Source organism: Gracilinanus agilis, chromosome 2 (genome assembly GCF_016433145.1).
Source record: "Gracilinanus agilis isolate LMUSP501 chromosome 2, AgileGrace, whole genome shotgun sequence".
Lineage (NCBI taxonomy): Eukaryota > Metazoa > Chordata > Mammalia > Didelphimorphia > Didelphidae > Gracilinanus > Gracilinanus agilis.
The window spans coordinates 266757467-266775743 of record NC_058131.1 but is presented as its reverse complement, the minus strand read 5'-3'; the positions used below and the strand labels follow the sequence as shown (position 1 = coordinate 266775743).

General features: G+C 43.4%; 1 protein-coding gene across 1 annotated transcript; it reads left to right on the top strand.

The window, feature by feature from the left end:
- The first annotated feature begins 1738 nt into the window (after positions 1 to 1738).
- On the top strand, positions 1739 to 13650 carry SAMD10 (sterile alpha motif domain containing 10). The gene is made up of 5 exons (XM_044661188.1): positions 1739 to 1829; positions 11884 to 12065; positions 12284 to 12452; positions 12853 to 12993; positions 13628 to 13650. The coding sequence occupies exons 1-5, from the start codon at positions 1739 to 1741 to the stop codon at positions 13648 to 13650; spliced, it is 606 nt and encodes a 201-aa protein (XP_044517123.1).
- The last annotated feature ends 4627 nt before the right edge of the window (positions 13651 to 18277 follow it).

Genomic DNA, 18277 nt, shown 5'->3' with positions numbered 1-18277 from the left:
TAAAAAGCAATTAGTCCAATTAACCTTCCCTCCTTCCCCCCATCTATTTGACATTGATCCTTAAAATGCAAGCCTGCAGCAAACTGAATTAGGAAGGTAAATATTCAGAGTGTGTGTGTGGGAAATATTCTTTGATGGCTTTCAAATAAAAGGAGGAATGATCTGTGGATTATCCACTGTTTTATTTTTTCTATGTTGTCAGTACATTTAATTGAGAGCTGACAGCTTTGGCCGCAGAATGATATACTTGCTTTCAGGCTCCATAGGTATCTGCCCCACAACGGGTATGTTCCCCTCCCTGCTTAAGGCTAGGGCTAGAATCCCCAAATACTGCACAAATACTGCAGTGAAGCAGGAGCAGCAAACAGCTCTAGTCTGTTTCTTTGTCCCTCAACCCCAAAGGGATGATAAAGGACGTAGTATTTTAATGGGAGCCAGGGGCCTTACATTGGGGAGGGAGTGAGAAAAGACAGAAGAGAGAAGAGAATGTCTTTTTTCACTCTTCGACTGGGGAGATTCTTTTTTTTTTTTTTTTAATATTTTATTTTTTTTAGAAAAATTTTCCATGGTTACATGATTCATGTTTTTACTTTCCCCTTCACCCCCCTTCACCCCCCCTCCCCCCCCATATACAACGCGCATTTGACTGTGGAGATTCTTGCTAGGACTTCTGCCACTTTGGTGGGATGGACACCACCCAAATCCAACACAAATTAAACCCCATCAATGTGTGAGGAGATTGAAGGGGGAGGATTCAGAAGCACAAAATCGCAGAGGCTCAGAGACATGGAAGCAGGAACAGAGCAGGTTTAAAAACATGTAAGGCACACATTCACACAGGTAAACACAGCGAACGATCATGAATCCGTTCATTTGACAACCATCTATTAATGTACAAGGCACTGTGCATTAGTGCTAGGGATACAAATATTAAATACAAAATGAAAAAGAATACAGATACACATCACCTCAGACCCAGATCTACACATACACACACGCACACGCATTCCAAAAGAATCTCAAACATAGACAGCCGGACGTAGACAGGCGTAAGACATGGATGGTACACACACGCGTGCCAGTCAGTGAGGAGCTGTGCTGACCATCTGAGGCCGCTGTTTCCGGTGACTATTTGTCCTTAATGGAGCCCGGGGGGTGCAAGGGTTTGAACGAGAGTGTCTCCCCCTTGCCTCCAACCCCGAAACTCGAAAGACTGGGAGAGGTAAAGAGGGGCACACCCAAGAAAAAAGCTTGGGTCATTTACCTTCATTGCTAGCTTTCCCCACCCATCCAAGGGGCCAGGGAAGCAGGGCGGGGCTGGCAGATCTAGGGGCGGACCCGAGGAGACCGGGGCAGCCCGTAGAGCGGGGGCGGGGGTAAAGAAACCTCAACTCGGTAAGCATAGGCATACGCTAGCACACTCAGTCACACGCATACACCGAAAGACACACAGCTGGATCAGCACCCTCGTTCCCTCTCTGTGACACATTCCCCGCCCCTCTGCACTTCCCGAAGGGGTGTGTGTGAATTGTCTGTGTGTTTGTGCGTGTGCGTGTGCGTGTGTGTGTGCGCGCGTGTGTCTCGGTGTCGGTGTCTTGGAACCTCAGACTAGGCGCTGACTGTGAGCCGGGTCGGGGCCAGAACCCGAACCGGAGCTGGAGCCGGGGCGGGACCCTGAGCCCGCGTCCACGCCTCCATCCCGAGCCCCTCTGATTTTCCCCCGCGGCGCGGATGCCCCATGTTCACAGAGCTGAGGTCCAAGCTGAGCCCTCCGAGAGGCCGCGCTGGGGCGGTGAGGACGAGCTTCGGGGACCGCAGAGATGTGGACGGTGAGAGCTGGCAGGGGGCTGGGGTTCGGGGATCCGAGGGCCCTAGGGCCAAGGTGAGAAGAGTGTTCGGGACTAGGGGGCAAGGGTGGCAAAGGACACCAGGTCTAGCTGGAACTGATAGGCGGGAGGTTCCCATTCAGCTGATAAAGCTGCGGCACAGTGGAGAAGAAGCGAGCCGGATCTCCAGTTCGCCCCATCCCGTTTCAGCCCCAATTTATGATTTCTCGTGCTGGTGCTGCGCAGCCGGATTCGAAGCGGGGCGGATTATTTTGTGGGGGATCCCTGACTGAGGTTTGTTCTAAGCCTGGCCCGAGTGGGTTCTGGGCCGAGGTCTCTTGGGGACTAAGAAGAGAAATGGTTGGGGGAGGTCTGAGACAGGGATTTCCAGTCCCTCTCAATTCTAGTCAGTGCTAAAGGGAGGAGACCCCTCTTGCCTGAAGGGTTGGGGTGACTCCTCCGTGACAGTTCTCCTCATTCCCCCAGCAAAGGGTGGGGGGAGGGGAAAGGAAGCAACGACAAATCGGTCGCCTTTGTAGTTGGGGGGGGGGGTGGAGCCGCCTTTGATTTCCCATCTTCCTGTTGTTCCCAGCCCTGGTCCGATCCCCTGGGAAAGAAGGGAGGAAATGGAAGGGGGGGCAACAGAACCCATACCCACTGAGTTCCCGGAGGACCCTTTTTAGGGAACTGGTTCTCCAAAGAATCCTCTTCTCCCTCAAGGGCACTACCTCTCTTAGGGGCACAACTCTCTTGGGGAATTGACCCTTATAGGCATGCAGTCCTCTCTCTTAAGAGCCTAGCTCCCCTTGTAGGGAAAATTATACACCTCTCTTCACACACACACCCAAGATGAAAAGGGTTTGGTTTAGCAGCATTTTGTACATGTCAGAGCTGGGAGGAAGGGAGAAAAGACCTGGGGCTAAGGCTTAAAGAAAGCTCCCTTTCAAAGATCCCCCTTCACTTTTCCTCTCCTCCTTGCCAAGGAAACCTGGATGCAGACCGGTCTAGTAAGTGGGGAGTTTAGGACCCCTGCCTCTCAATCAGACTCTATTTGTGAAAGTTTGGTGATAAGTGGGAAGGGGTAGCCCTGCCTCTCTGCCACCAAAAAGGGAAAAGCAGGAAATGAGGGGAGGTGCTAAGAAGGCAGGTATGTACAGATGTCAATTGGGCCTGGATGTCAGACAGGTTTCTCTAGGGAGGAACAGTACTGGGGCAGAGTGATTACGTTCCAAACTTCTCTGGCTTGGGGAGTCCCAGTAGCCCAGACCCAATTCCCTGCACTGAGTCTCCAGGACTCCCCAGTCTCCATTAAAATAATTTCAGCCCCCCTACACACACACACACACACACACACACACACACACACACACACACACACCCTTGGATGAAGCATCAGCAAAGTCCTAGTCCTCAAAGCTAAAGGGAAGGGATGTTCAAAGAAGGCTTTGGACCTGACTCCCTCTTCTCCAATATCACCTATTAGTTTATTATAGGATTTGGTCTATGTCAGACCTCTCCGTACTATGCCTCCTAAGTAATGTCAAACTGGGAACCTGGGAAACAAATGAATGTCCCCTGTGTCAGACCAAAGAGGTCTGAAGGGAACTCAGGTGAATTCTGTCATCCTATGTTCCCTAATGAACCATTTCCTTTTCTTCCCGCTCCCCATTAGCTAATGGCTATTATAGCAAGAATAAGTGTCCTGGGCCTAGGTGTCATGAATGACTTTGTTAGTTTTTCCAAGGGCAGGTATTCCAAGTAAAACAAAGTGTTGGGTTGAATCTCAGAGGCACTATCAATTGGGAGTCCTATATCTAAAGATCTTCTGAGATTTAAGAATTGCATCTCTCAAAGAGGTAGTGGGGAGAGGGCAATCAAACCTAAGCCTCAGTTTTCCTACCTGCAAATTGAGGAGAGCCATGCTTCCTGCATTTTTTACTCCACAGAACTGCTACTGAACTGAACCTAGGGCTTTATGTTTACATTAAGACCTGAGGGTCCTCCAAAGTAACAGCACCTGGAACTGGACAGGTTGCTCTTGGGAGGTGCTGGGACTAATAAGAAAGATTTATGGATTGGTTGTATATGAGTCAAAAGACTTTTTAAGCACATCCTTCTCTTCACCCTTGTTGCATTTTGAATCATCTCCCAGACCCCCTGGAAAAAGCACAACCCTCAAGTCCATCCCCCAACTACTGAATAATGGTCAGGAAGGCAGCGGGGAAAAGTGCATTTTTTGGAGGAAAGAGAAGTTCTGTAATAATGGTTGGCAGAATCTTGTTGGAAGGGACCTTAAGGATCATGTAGGCCAATCTATACCTGAACAAGAATCTCCCTCTACAGTATCCCTGACAAACTGTCAGTCAGTCTTTTCACTTAAAGATCTCCAGTGATAGGAAATTCACAATTCTTGAGCCACCCTAGTAGTTAAGTTTTTCCCATATATCAAATAGAATACTAACCTCATTCATTGCTCTTTTCTATTGTTTGTTTGTTTTTAAACCATTACCCTCTGTCTTAGTATCAATTCTTACCTTACCTTCTGTCTTGGAGTTAATACTAAGTACTGGTTCCAAGGCTGAAGAATGGTAAAACCCTTTGATCCAATGATACCATTTCTTGGTCTGTGTCCCAAAGATATTTTTTAAAAAAGAGGGGAAAGGACGTATTTGCACAAAAATGTTTATAGCAGCTCTTTGTGTGGTGGCAAAGAATCAGAAATTGAGGGTATGTCCATTATTTAGGGAATGACTGAATAAACTGTGATATATGATTGTGATGGAATAGTATTATACTATTAAAAAAAATAATGAACAGGAAGATTTCAGAAAAGCCTGGAAAGACCTACATAAACTAATGAACACTGAAATGAGCAGAACCAGGAGAACACTGTACATAGAAACAGCAGTATTATATGATGATTAACTGTGAAATATTTAACTATTATCAGCAATGCAATGATACAGAATAATTCTGAAAGACATGACAAAGAATGCTCTCTACCTCCAGAGAACCATTAGAGTAGGAAAATAGATCAAAGCATACAACTTTTCACTTAATTTTATTTGTGTTTTAATTTTGGGGTTTGGTTTTATATGAATGTTCTCTCACAACAATGACCAAAATGGAAATAAGTATTCTATGATCATGCATTTATAACTCAGATCAAATTGCTTACCATCTTGGGGAGGGGGATAGGAAAGGGAGGGAAACAACTTGGATCTTATCCTGAAAAATGTATGTTGAAAATTATTATATGTAACTGGGAAAATAAAATATGAATAAAAGAGTGGTAAAGAATAGGTAATGAGGATTATGTGACTTATCTAGGGTCACACAACTAAAAAGTGTCTGAGGTCAAATTTTAACCCAGGACCTCCCATCTCTAGGCTTAGGCCTAAATCTATCTATTAAGACACCCAACTGCCTCAGTCTCAGTGTTAGTTCTAAGACAGAAGAGCAGCAAGGGCTAGGAAAATGGGATTAAGTCACTTGCCTAGGGTCACACACCTAGGAAGTATTTGAAGCCAGAGTTGAACATAGGTCCTCCTGACTCCAGCCTGGCACTGTATCCACTGTGCTACCTCATTGCCCCACTCACCACCCTTAATTCTGTCCTTTATTATATGTCATTGTATGTATGTATGTACATATACATATATATGCATGTGATATATATGTATATATATATTCCCAAAAGGGAGAAGTCAGTATGTGAATAGTATTTCTACTTGAAAAGGTTTTTTTCTTGTTCTTAAATGATCAAACATTAATTTTTTTTCTCCCTCCTACTAAAAAACAAAACAAAAAACCTAAAACCCTTGTATGGTATAAACAGAGTCAAGCAAAACAATCAACCACATCAAATAATATGTTTCTTATTCTGCATATTAATCCATTACCTCTCTGTCATAAGATGAGCAGCATTCAATTATAGTTGACTGACACATTGATCAGAGTTCTTAGGTTGTTTGTATTTAAAATGTTGATGTCGCAGTATAAATTGTTTTCCTGGTTCAAACCCACATCACTCTGCATCAATTTAAATAAGTCATCTCAGGTATTTCTGAAATAGTCCCACTTTATCATTGCTTAAAACACAATAGTATTTCATTACATTCATATGCCATAATTTGTTCAGCCGTCCCACAGTAGATGGGTGCCCCTTTTGTTTCCAGTTCTTTGCCACAAAAAGAGCTGCTGTAAATATTCTTTGTACATATAAGATCTTTTCTTCTTTCTTTGATCTCTTTGAAGTGCAGGCCTAGAAATGATATCTTTGGGTCAAAGGGCAAGAATAATTTAGTAACTTTGGGGTTATAATTCCAAGTTGCTTTCCAGAATGGCTGGACCAATTCACAGCTCTACTGGTACACAAATGTGCCTGTTTTCTGGCAGCCTCTCCAACATATCTCATTTTCTTTCTTTGTCACCTTTGCCAATCTGATGGTTCCACTGTTGTGGATCAGATTTTGACCACAAAGGAAAAAAACTGGTTAGTGAAATAGAAAGGAACCTTGGAAGGCGGTTGCCATGACATCTTCAAGTAGGAGATAGATAAAGAGGTGATCACCAGGTATAGGGTAACATCCCTCCCCCCACCCCACCAGATTTTGGGAGAGCAAGTCTCAGAGTTCAGAGAAAGGATAAGTTAGATCCTGTGTCCTAAATTCATGCAGGAGAAGTTAGTGCAGGAGAGTTAGCAATCTTTTGAGAAAAATAAATCTGAAGACACACAAATGAATTATTTCAATAAGAAATAAATGGGGAAGCTTTCTAAAGAAATAGATATGGATGCACAGGTAATATATTGACCATCTTGGTGTTTTATTTGTTTTTTAAAGAGTTTATGCAGGGTATCCCAAAAGTCTTCATGCAGTTTAAGCTTTAATAAAATCATTAAATATTAATAAATCAATATCAATAATGGTTAACACTAATGAAATAGTAAGTGGAAATTAATGAAATATACATAAATTATTTAATATGCTTATTAAAGCTTAAACTGCCCTAAGACTTTTGGTATATTTTTTGCATAAGATAGAAGAGTTTAAGAAAAAGAGCAGGTAACAGGAGAAATAGAAGGAAAAATAAGTGGCATAGTCCTTTAAGAACAGTACCAGGAACCCTAAAGCTAAGGCTTAGATAAATGCTAAATGAAAGTAAAGGAGAGGGATATTTTTATTTTTATTTATTTATTTAAAATCTTGACTTCTTAGTATCAATTCTAAAACAGAAGAGCAATAAAGGATAGGCAATCAGGGTTAAAAGATTTCCCCAGGGTCATACAGCTAAGAGATGTTGGAGGCCAAATTTGAGCCTGGGTCCTCTGGACTCCAGGCCTGACACTCTATCTACTATACTACTTAGCTGCCCCAAGGGGGTACTTTTAAAAACTACTGTGGTGAAGAAAATAAGCATTTATATCACACTTACTACATGTCATGCACTGTGCTGAGTGCTTTTTATAAATATTATTTCCTTTGATCTTCACCATGACCCTGTGAGATAGGTGTTATTCTTATCCCCATTTTACAATTGAAGAAACCGAGTCATTCAAAAATGAAATGACTTGCCCAGGCTCACACAGATAGTAAGTATCTGAGGATAATTTGAAATCTACTCTTTCTGACCCTAGGCCTATTTCTCTTTTCCACTGAGCCATCCCTCAGCTTGTCCTTCTTGGAGGCAAGAAGTAGAATAAAAGTAGAAAAAGAATTACAGTAAATGCACAACAGACAGAAGTACCCAACACCTATTTTATTTTAGTTCCCTCTACTAAGAAGAATGATCTTTGGACTTGCAAGGATAGAACAATAATATTTACTGGGGAAATGAAATGAAAGATGAGAGACAAAGTTAAGAAAGCAACGGTTAAGTAGCCTTTAGTGAATTCAAGGCACCTGGCCTGGACAAACTCTATCACAGTGAATGGAAGGAATTGATGAATGTTGTTACTGAACTGCAATCAATAATCGTTGGGAAATTCCTGAAGGATGGAGGAAGTACCATTAAATTGGGGATGGACAGATGCACTACTTATTTTTGAAAATGAGAAGAAAGTGGATTCTTCCAAAAGCAGGCTAGGGAACTTCACTTTTATTCTTGGCAAGATGATAGAATGTGTTATTAAAGGGATGCCTTTGTGAGAGCTTCAAAATAGAAGGTCCTATTCCATTTTGATGTATCCAAGGGGAGGTAAACTATAGTGTGTGCCAAAGAGTCAGTGGTTTGACAAACAGTTAACAGGGTATAGTCTTGTAATAAGGGAGGCATTGGTCAAAACTGACTTATGACCAATATCCTAGGACCATGTTGGTGAAGGTGTGGCACATGTACCCCAGGGTGCCAGAAGGGGCTGCTTCATTCCCCTTCTCCACTGAGCCTGAGGGCAATTTTTAAATGTTCCATCCCTCCATCCAACCACCCAACGTGAGCACTTCCTCCCTCTGCTGTCTGGGGTAATGGGTGGGGGGCTCTTAAAAGTGCAGTTTGGGCATGCAATCTCTAAAAGGTTCACTAGCACTGTCCTAGGAGATCAGAGGAATTTGAGCTAGCAGAAACCTTGGAGATATTCTCTTCTACTTCCCCTCTTTTATTTTATAAGTGAGAAAACAAGTCACAAAAGGGTAAATTACTTGCCAAAGGTTGCAGAGATAGCAAGGAGTGAAAAAAAGAATTCAATCTCAAACCTTCTGACTTCAAATCCATTTGTTCTCTTTCCTTTATATCACACTATCTTAAAAGTGTCATTTTTTAAAAAAAAATGTGCCTATATGACTAACAGTTTATTCAAGAGGGAATTCATGGAAGGAATGAATTCAGTCCAGTATTTCTTACAAAGTCATCCATTGATAATTTAAAAGAAACACATTGCTCATATTTCTATAGCACTTAAGCATTTTAAAAAGTGTCAACCTCACATTATTTGCCATAAAGTAGGTAGTAAAAGTGATTGTCCCAATTTTACAGATGAAGAAGCTGAGATTCAGAATTCCTTGCCCAAAATTATACAGTGAGTAGATACTGAAGCTACATCTTGAACCTTGATCTTTTGGTTCCAAGTATGGTTCTCTTTCCATTACTGATTATTCCTAACTGATATTATAAAAGGACCACATTTACTATTTGGCGCTTTGGGCATTTGGCTTCATTCATCCCAGACTGCCCTTACTGCCTTTTCTGAACATTGCAATAACGATCCCTACTTATTTGATTGGATGATGCAACCCATATGAGGAATCAGTGATCATGAGGAACTAGAATGAATTCACTAAGAAAAAGTCATGTTGGATTATCTAGGTGACTCAAAGTCACAATCATAGATGGGAAGTCCTGGGTTCAAATCTGACCTAAGATAATGTCTAGTTGTGTGACTGGGCAAGTCACTTAATCCAGTTGCCTAGATCTTGCTACTCTTTTGCCTTGGAACCAATATATAGTGTTGATTCTAAGTCAGAAGCAAGGGTTTGGAAAAAAAAAAGAAAGTCAAGCTAGAATTACCTCATTTCTTCTTTTGACCAATTATGGTAAATTAATTAGGGGAATTATATATTAATGAATTCTATGTGTTAAACCTGGATTTCAGTAAGGCATTTGACAAAGTTTCTCCCAATATACTTGTGGTCAAAACTGAGATGGGGATTAAATTACAATATAATTGGGTGGATCTCAAAATAATTGAATAATTGAACCCAACAATCAGTCAATGTATTGATACAAACCTAGAGGAAGGCTTTTAGCAGAGTGATATAGAAATCTGTCTTTGGACTTATTCTATTCAACATTTTGATCAGTAAATTGGAAGAAGACATGAATGGCTACTTATCAGATATGTGAATGACACAAAGCTAGAGGGATTGGTAGCATGCTAGACAATAGAATGAAGATCTCAAAACATCTGCAAGATGGAACAATACACTGAATGTAATAAGGTGAAATTTAATAGGAATGAATTTAAGTGCTGCACTTCAGTTCCAAAAATATCAACTAGACAAATGTAGACTAGGAGAGGTCTGACTAGGCAATATTCATATGAAAAAAGATCTGGGCATACAAACAGATTACAGATCCAATGGGAGTTAACATTGTGAAAAGGTAGACAAAAAGCCACACAAACGTACACACACACAAAACCCAGATGCAATATTAGCCTACATTAATAAGAATATAGTGCCAAGAAAAAGCAAGGTGACAGTCCAATTGTCCTCTATTTTGGTTAAACAAGATCCACAGTACTGTGTTCAGTGCCAAAACCCACAGCTTAAAAAGGACATAGGCAAACTGGAGTGTGTCCAGAGGAGGGTGCTCAAGATGTTGAGAGGATATCAAGCTATTCTTTTGAAGGGTCAGTTGAAAAAACTGGAACTGGTTACCATAGAAAAGAAAAGGGTTAGGGATTGCCAAAAGCTGTCTTTGAAGGACTCATGTAAAGAAACACAAATGGACTTGTTTTACTTTGGCTCAAATGGTAAAACCTTTAAAAGTAATGTTTGGATGTTATAAGGAGACAGATCTTGGACCAATATAAAGGAAATAATCAGATCTATCAAAAAGTAAAATGGACTTCTTCATTAGATAGTGAGCTCTCTGTCACCAGAGATCTTTTTTTGTTTTTAACCCTACTTTCTGTCTTAGTAACAACTCTAAAACAGAAGGGCAAGGGCTAGGCAAACAGGGTTAAGTGATTTGCCCAGGGTCACACAGCTAGTAAGGGTCTGAGGCCAAATTTGAACCCAGATCCTCTCAACTCCAGACCTGGTGCTCTATCCACTGTGTTACCCAGTTGTCCCCACTAGACATCTTTAAGTAAAGGTTGGATGACTATTCTGTGTTTTTACTATGTTTTGATATGTAGAGAGGATTCCAATTCAGATATGGATTGGACTCAATTATTTTTATGATTTCATATAACTAAATCTAATTCTTCTTCGACACTACTGTCCTTCACATATTTGAAGACAGATATCATGCTTTCTATTCCCTCTCTCCCACCCCCAGATTGTTTTCTTCAGGCTAGCATCCCAGTATTTTCAGTCCATTTTTGTATGACTCAGAGTTGTTATCTATGTAATGGGTGTTCCGGAACTGCCCACTCTTTCAGGAATGAGAAATGTTGGGCTCATTCTCAATGCCAAGCACCCTGTGAGTGAATCTTGAATTGAGGTGTGAGGCTGCTATAGGGAAAACTGAAAAACATTATGAGGAAAGGGTAGATCTGGGTAGAGATATACTGAAACTAGCTCTTACCAGCTTGGCAAAGTGTTAAATTTTCAGTTGGAGTATTTCCATCTCAGAAATCATCAACTGTTACAAAAAAAAATCAGGGCTTGATTTATTGTTTTATTAATTGTCTAGAACAGTGATGGCGAACCTTTTAGAAATGGAGTACCAGGCCCTGCCTCCACCACCACCCCCCAGACCAAGTGCTGTGCCTGTCCCCCCATAGACCACATACTGTGAGAGAGGAAGGGTTCCCATTTGGCCACTGGGCAGAGAAGTGGGTCATGTGAGGAGTGTCCTCAGCACAGGTGAAGAGGGGGAGGGGAGTGGCCCAAATACTCTGCTCCCTTCCAGCTCTGCCACCTTTGAGCCACCCACTTTACCCTTTGTGTGCTTCCATTAGGTTACTGAGTAGGGGATATGAAACAATGTCACCAGGCATGGTGGAGAGGAGGAGGGGAGCAGCTCCACCGAGTCCCTCTGCCCTTCTAGTAGAATGTGGGGAAGGTGAGCACATGTCCACAGAGAGTGCTCTGTGTGCCATTTTTGGCACCTGCGCCATAGATTCACCATCACTGGTCTAGGCTTTAGAAAGTGATGGAGAAAATGTTAACAATGCAGATTAAACTTAAAAGTATGTTGTGGGTGCCATTTTTCCACAGACAGCCAATTGTTAAACATTTACCAGTACACCCCTTATTTGGGATCCAGGAAACTTTCTGACACTTTCTGAGTTTGGTAGGACAAGGGGGAGAGGAATAGACTGGGATCTGGGTTTGAGTCCCTCTAATTATCTTCAACCCCCGCCTCCCAATCCTTTCTTGTGTCTCCATAGCTGCTGCACATTTCAGCTTCTGCCGGAGTCTTTTGGAGCACACTGTGTCTGCTGAGAACCTCCCCTGCCGGCTACAGCGGGCACCAGGCTCCAGCCTCACTTGGCATGACAGTCGGAGCCAACGAGCTGCAGGAGGCCGAACGGTCAAGCTCCTGCAGCAGCCGGGCACTGAAACACAGCAGGTAGCCCCTTCCCCAAACCCTTGCCCAGACCCCTCTAATATCTCCCCCTCCCAAAGCCTCCCAGTTCATTCTTATGTGTAACTTCAGTCTCTCCCACTATATGATTGGCCTATTTTCTGTCTATCCACCCACCTCCCCAGTTACCTGTCCCACTGTTTCACTACTTTTATGGCTAGGAAGTCCTTCCTTGGGTCTATCCAGCACCCTTCCTGCTACAGGGCCGGCACTATGACCACTATGGGTTCTACCACACCAGCCCCACACTGGGTGGCCTGATGCGGCCTGTGGTCCTGTGGAGCCAGCAAGATGTCTGCAAGTGGTTGAAGAAGCATTGTCCCCACAACTACCTCATCTACGTGGAAGCCTTCTCCCACCATGCCATCACTGGTGCGCTGGGAGATTGGGGAATTGAAGTGTTTAGTGTGGGTTTGGGTGGCTATGTGTCTACCCAAGTGTGTGTGCCTGTGTTTGTGTCTGGGTCTGCTTGTCTGTGTTTTTGTGGGTGTCGATGTCTGTTAGCTATGTCTACAAGTGTATATGTAGGAGAGCAAAATTCTATGTGTGTCTTATGTCTCAGCGTCTATTCTTTACTCCAGCCTAAATTAGAGGGTGACATCTCTCCAGGCCTGATATTGTGCATGTTTATCCCTCATTCTAACTGTGGCCTTTCTCTATGTCACCACAGTGTGTGCCTGTCCCCCATTCTAGCTTTCACCTCTCCCCATGTCTCCCAGTGTGTTTCTTTGTCTATCTTCACCCCAGCCACGGTCTCTTTGGGTATACCTAGGTCGGGCACTGTTGAGGCTGAATGCAGAAAAGCTTCAGCGCATGGGGCTACTACAGGAGGCCCAGAGACAAGAGGTGCTGCAGCAGGTCCTACAGCTGCAGGTACGAGAAGAAGTCCGGAACCTGCACTTGCTGAGCCAAGGTGAGGGATCTGTTTAAACTTTACCAGCTAGAGGGTAAGGAGAAAGAAGGAGGGGTGGGGAGGAAAACCTCCTTGACTATATATTAACCCCCTCCCCCAATCTGGCCTAGCAGGATGGACATGGTGGAGTTGGGGGCTAGAAGTCAGTGTGGTTAGGGATGAAAGTCAGAGATAAGAAACTTAGGAGATTCAGAGTGAGATTGACTCAACCTGTTATCTTTGACAAATGTCTTCCTCTCTCTGAGTCTCAGCTTCCTCATCTGCCAAATGAGGTCATTGGACCAGATGATATCTAAGGTCTTTTCAAGTTCTGACAATCTATGATTATGACTATGAGAAATGGTTTCTGTTGAGGAGCTGAGATCTCTGACTGGGAAAAAAAAGACTGAGGGTAAACGCAGTCAGAACCAGAGCCAAGTTCTCATTGGAAGGAACCATGAGCTGGGTTCTCACTGGAAGAAAAGATTGAGTGTAGACATCAGGCAGAATTTCTTGAAGCTGGTGTCCTGAAAGAGTTTGAGATGTTCAGGTAAGGCTTTCAGAGACAACAGAGAGGCACAAATTCCTGTCTGCTGAGAGGTGAACTCTCTGCTCTACTACCCTAGCTCTTCTTTCATTTTTATTTTTTCTACAGCTTCCTTCGGAAACATCTCCTAGCTCCACTCCTAGGGGGTGTGAGTGAGACCCCAGCACTGTGATGGCTGACCTGGACTAAAGAGAATAACAGCCTCTTGGGTCAGATGAGGCATCAAACAGCAGTTTCCAGACCAGCAGACAGCGATGGGCCAGAGGCTGAAGCTTATATAGACACCTCTGGTCAGAAAACACATAACTTTACCCTGGGATCAGAGATATGCCTTTATCCAGCTGGCTGTGGGTTGCAGGACCTCCAGGACATCTATTGGCAACAAGAGACTCAGTTTTCTTCTTATATCCTGACAGAATCCAAGGAATCTAGTCCCAGTAGAGTTGGAATCCAACATCCAAAGTGGGGTGCAGAGAGAAGGAAGAAGGAAGACATCTGGCACTGGCTGCTCCTCCAACAAAGATTCCAGAGTTTTGCCCCTCCTAGACCATTGTGCCAATTATAGCACATATTGATGTCTGTTTGGGAGGGGGCAAGGTTCCAAGGGTATTTGATGCACTAACTCCTGTCTGTGATTTCCTTAGAGGAGATGTCTATTTATAGCCTTTCTCCCCAATATTGGTGACCCTTCCCTATCTATAGAATCCTGGGAAATGCCCAGGCATGAAGGCTGATCCTACCTGCTCCCTCCCCATCCCTACCCCACGTAGCTGTGTCTCTCTCTCAAGTACTAGAACATGAGCCACAGGAGGGCTTACAGGAGAGATCTGCTACTCAACAACCAGTTTTCACCCTACCCCCACCCATTTATTTATTCTCCCCTTCTCAGGCCATATCCTCCTTGTTCATCTCACAAAATTTAGATTTATTTCTCCTCTTAGCTTCCTTCTCCCGGAGACACTCCTGCTCAGTTTTTGAACAGGTGTGACCCACCAATGATGATAAATCCCTTTCCAGTGGGACTCCCAGAGCTCCCCTGTTGCATCAAATGAAATTCAGTTTGCACAGAGCTTTGCAGAGACCAACTCCTCTCTGAGGTCTTAGATTTGTAGCATCTGACTAGCTATAAAGGTTCCATTTGGGGATGGGTTTAGGTGTCCCACCACTGTAGTACATATGCTAAAGAGATGCTGTTTAGAATTTGGTCAAATCCTTGGGCAAAGTTGCTTAATGCCTTTGGGGGCTGGTAGAACAGTGCAACCCTTTCAGTCACTGGCAGTGACCCTAGAGCAGTGATGGCAAACCTTTTAGAGAGGTGGATGTTGTGAGAAATGTCCTCAGACACATGTGAAGAGGGGGAGGGAAGCAGCCCAGCCCCACATCCCTCTGGCTTCCTAGTAACGAACTCTGGTGAACTCTGTGCTGGAGCGATGATGCACATGCTCACAGAAAGGGCTCTGAGTGCCCCCCTCTGGCACATGTGCCATACATTTGCCACCATAGCTCTAGAGCACGATGATGGCATCTGGGGCCTGGGCCAGGCAGTATGATGTTGGATTCTAGCAGATCACAGAGCCAGAGCTGGATCTGCTCAGCTGGGGAATACATTGAGAACGAGAAGGTGTAGAACTTGACATCTACCCTCCCTAGTCTAAGGCCTGCTCATTCCCCTCTAGTCTTCCTATTCTAAACCCCTTTAGAAAAATCTCAGGAACAGAAGAGCCAGGGGCTTTCCCATCCAGCCCCTCCCCACAAGATTCACTCCACAGTCCTAACCTAGATGATGGTGTAGTAGATATAGAGAGAAACCTAGCATTGGCAGGCTATGTAGGCAGCTCCTATCCTTTCTCCCAATAATAATGCCCAGTTCTGTGCTAGGCAATAAAAACTGCTATTGCCCCCTTCAGGGTATCAGAGGTGATCATCTGGGGAATAAATTAAAAAGGAAATTAAAAAGAAATTAAAAAGGATCCCTAGAAGTAGAAGGGAAACTGTTCCCTCCCCCAACCCCTAGACACCCTAAAGTATTTTCTCAAACCCTAATTCCAATCCTGACTTTCCTTGGTAAGTGAGCCCTTGAAAATGCAATAACATTGTCATAGGATTTTGAGACAGAAGGGACCTTAAGGTCATCTCATTTAGCCCCCTCATTGTACAGTTGAGGAAATGGAAGCCTAGAGCTGTATGTGAAGTGACTTGCCCATGGCCACATCATTAGTAAGTGGCAGAGCCAGGATTTGAACCCAGGCCCTCTGACTCCAAATCCAGCACTCTTTCCATTCACTGCACAATGCTGGTTCCCTTTCTCCCTGGAGCAATATATGAACCTGAGCATTTCCCTCTTCCCTTGCCCAGCCACTGTGCCATGTACACTTGTGGGTTCTCTCTGTCTGTTTTGTCTCTGTTTCTGTCTGTCTCATTTTTTTATACACTTGATGTAAAAATATGAAATAAAACCTGGTTCTTAAGTGACTGTTCAGTTGGTGACATAGATGCCAAAAGAAGACTGTGATTTGGTTCAATTCAACACATGCATACTAAGCATTTACTATGTGCAAGGAACTATGTGGGCCAGTGAAGATACAGACACGAAGGAAAATCTAGTTCCTACCCTTAAGAATCTTCTACTGTACTAGAGGAAGGTGACAAATATGTAGAAAAGTATGGTACAAGGTAGATTCATTATGGGTCAAGGGGTGATCCAGACAAATAAGACAAGCAATATAAAGGAGGGTGATGGGGAGAGTTTACTTCTAACTAGAAGGCTCAGAGAAGATGTCATAGAGGAGATGGCATCTAGTTTTGAATGAAGAGAAAGATGAAGTAGTGAAGATGGGCTCCATTCTATGCATGACAGACAGCTTTCAGGAACACAAGGTGGTTGCAGAGTGTAGGATAAGATTCTGTAGTTCAGTTTGGTTAGGCTGGCAGAGGGAAGTCGGACTGCCATTTGGATTCTGGAGGGCTTTAAAAGTCCATTTAAAGAGTTTATATTTTATTATATAGCAATGCTTCTTGAGTCAGAGAAGCAGATGTGTGGAGGATGGATTGGAGAAGAAAGAGGCTGAGGGCACAGAGGCCAGTAAGAAGGTTATTCCAATAGTCTAGCTATTCTAGTAGTCTAGTGAAAAGACAATGAAAGGGGCAGCTATGTATCACAGTGGATAGAGTGCCAGACTTGGCATTGGGAAGACCTGAGTTCACCTATGGCCTTAGACACTAGCTATGTGACCCTGGGCAAGTAGCTTAACCCCAATGTCCTTGTTGTTCTTCTGTCTTAGAATTTATTTATTTGTTTGTTTGTTTAATCATTTTTATAAAACCCTTACCTTCCATCTTGGAGTCAATACTGTGTATTGGCTCCAAGGCAGAAGAGTGGTAAGGGTAGGCAATGGGGGTCAAGTGACTTGCCCAGGGTCACACAACTGGGAAGTGTGTGAGGCCAGATTTGAACCTAGGACTTCCGGTCTCTAGGCCTGGCTCTCAATCCATTGAGCTACCCAGCTGCCCCCTGTCTTAGAATTTATAATAAGACAGAAGGTAAGGATTTTTTAAAAAAGCCTAAATATACCTTTGGAGCAGCTAGGTGGCTCAGTGGATAGAAAATTAGGCCTGGAGATGGGAGGTCCCAAGGTTCAAAGCTGGTCTCAGACACTTCCTAGCTGTGTGACTCTGAGCAAGTCACTTGAACCCAATTGTCTAGCTCTTACTGCCTTTCTGGTTTGGAACTGATGCTTAGTACTGATTCTAAGACAGAAGGTAAGAATTTTTTAAAAAGACTTTAGGTTTGGAAGGAAGAAATGTGAATCGGGATGAGGGGAAAGATTTAAGAGATATTGTGGCAGTAGAATTGTTAAAACTTGGTAAGTATTGGGATTTGGAGAATAAAAGAGTAGGAGCAGTCAAAGATGACCCCAAGATTATAAATCCAGGCAAGGACTAGGTGGATGGCAATGTACTACAGAGAAATAGTGAACTCTGGGAAACAGGAAGGTCTAGGAAGGAAGATAATGATGGACATGCTGAGTTTAAGTTGCCAACAATACACCCCTGATGGGGATGTCTAGTGAGCTGTTAGGGGAACAGAGTTTAAGAGGGATTTTAGGTCTAGATTTGGCAGTCATCTGCAGAGAGGTGACAAATGAAGCCACAGTAGTGGATAAGTCTCATGAGAGAAGAGTAGTGCAAGAAGAGAAGTGGGCTGAAAGCAGAACCTGGAAAGAGAGAGAAGAGAGCAAGGAGGAATCTGAACCATTGAAGACAACTGAGAAAGAAAAATCAGTCAGGCAAGAAGAGAATCAGGAAAGAACAGTGTCTTCAAAGCCACAAATATAGAATGTATCAAGGAAGGGTTATTCAATCATGTTCAAAGCTGAAAAGAGAAAGAGATGAAGTGGAGGAGGGTGAAGGATGATCAAGGCCATTAGATTTTGCAATTAAGAGGTCACTGGGTACCTTAGAGAAATCCGGTTCAATCGAGTGGTGAGGGCAGAAGCCAGATGGCAGGGGATTAAGGAATGAGTGGGTGGTGAGGTCCAGTAAGTAGTTGGTATATGGCAGGGGATTAAGAAATGAGTGGGTGGTGAGGTCCAGTAAGTAGTTGGTATAGGCTTTTTCTAGAAGTTGTTTTGGCTATACATTAGAAGAGACCTCTATATAGGAGAAAAGCAAAGGAGGAGTTAATAGAGAGGGGAGAGATTAAAGATGAATAAAAACAAAGAATGACTAAAGGGACAAGGTCTCAAAGGAAATGGAAGG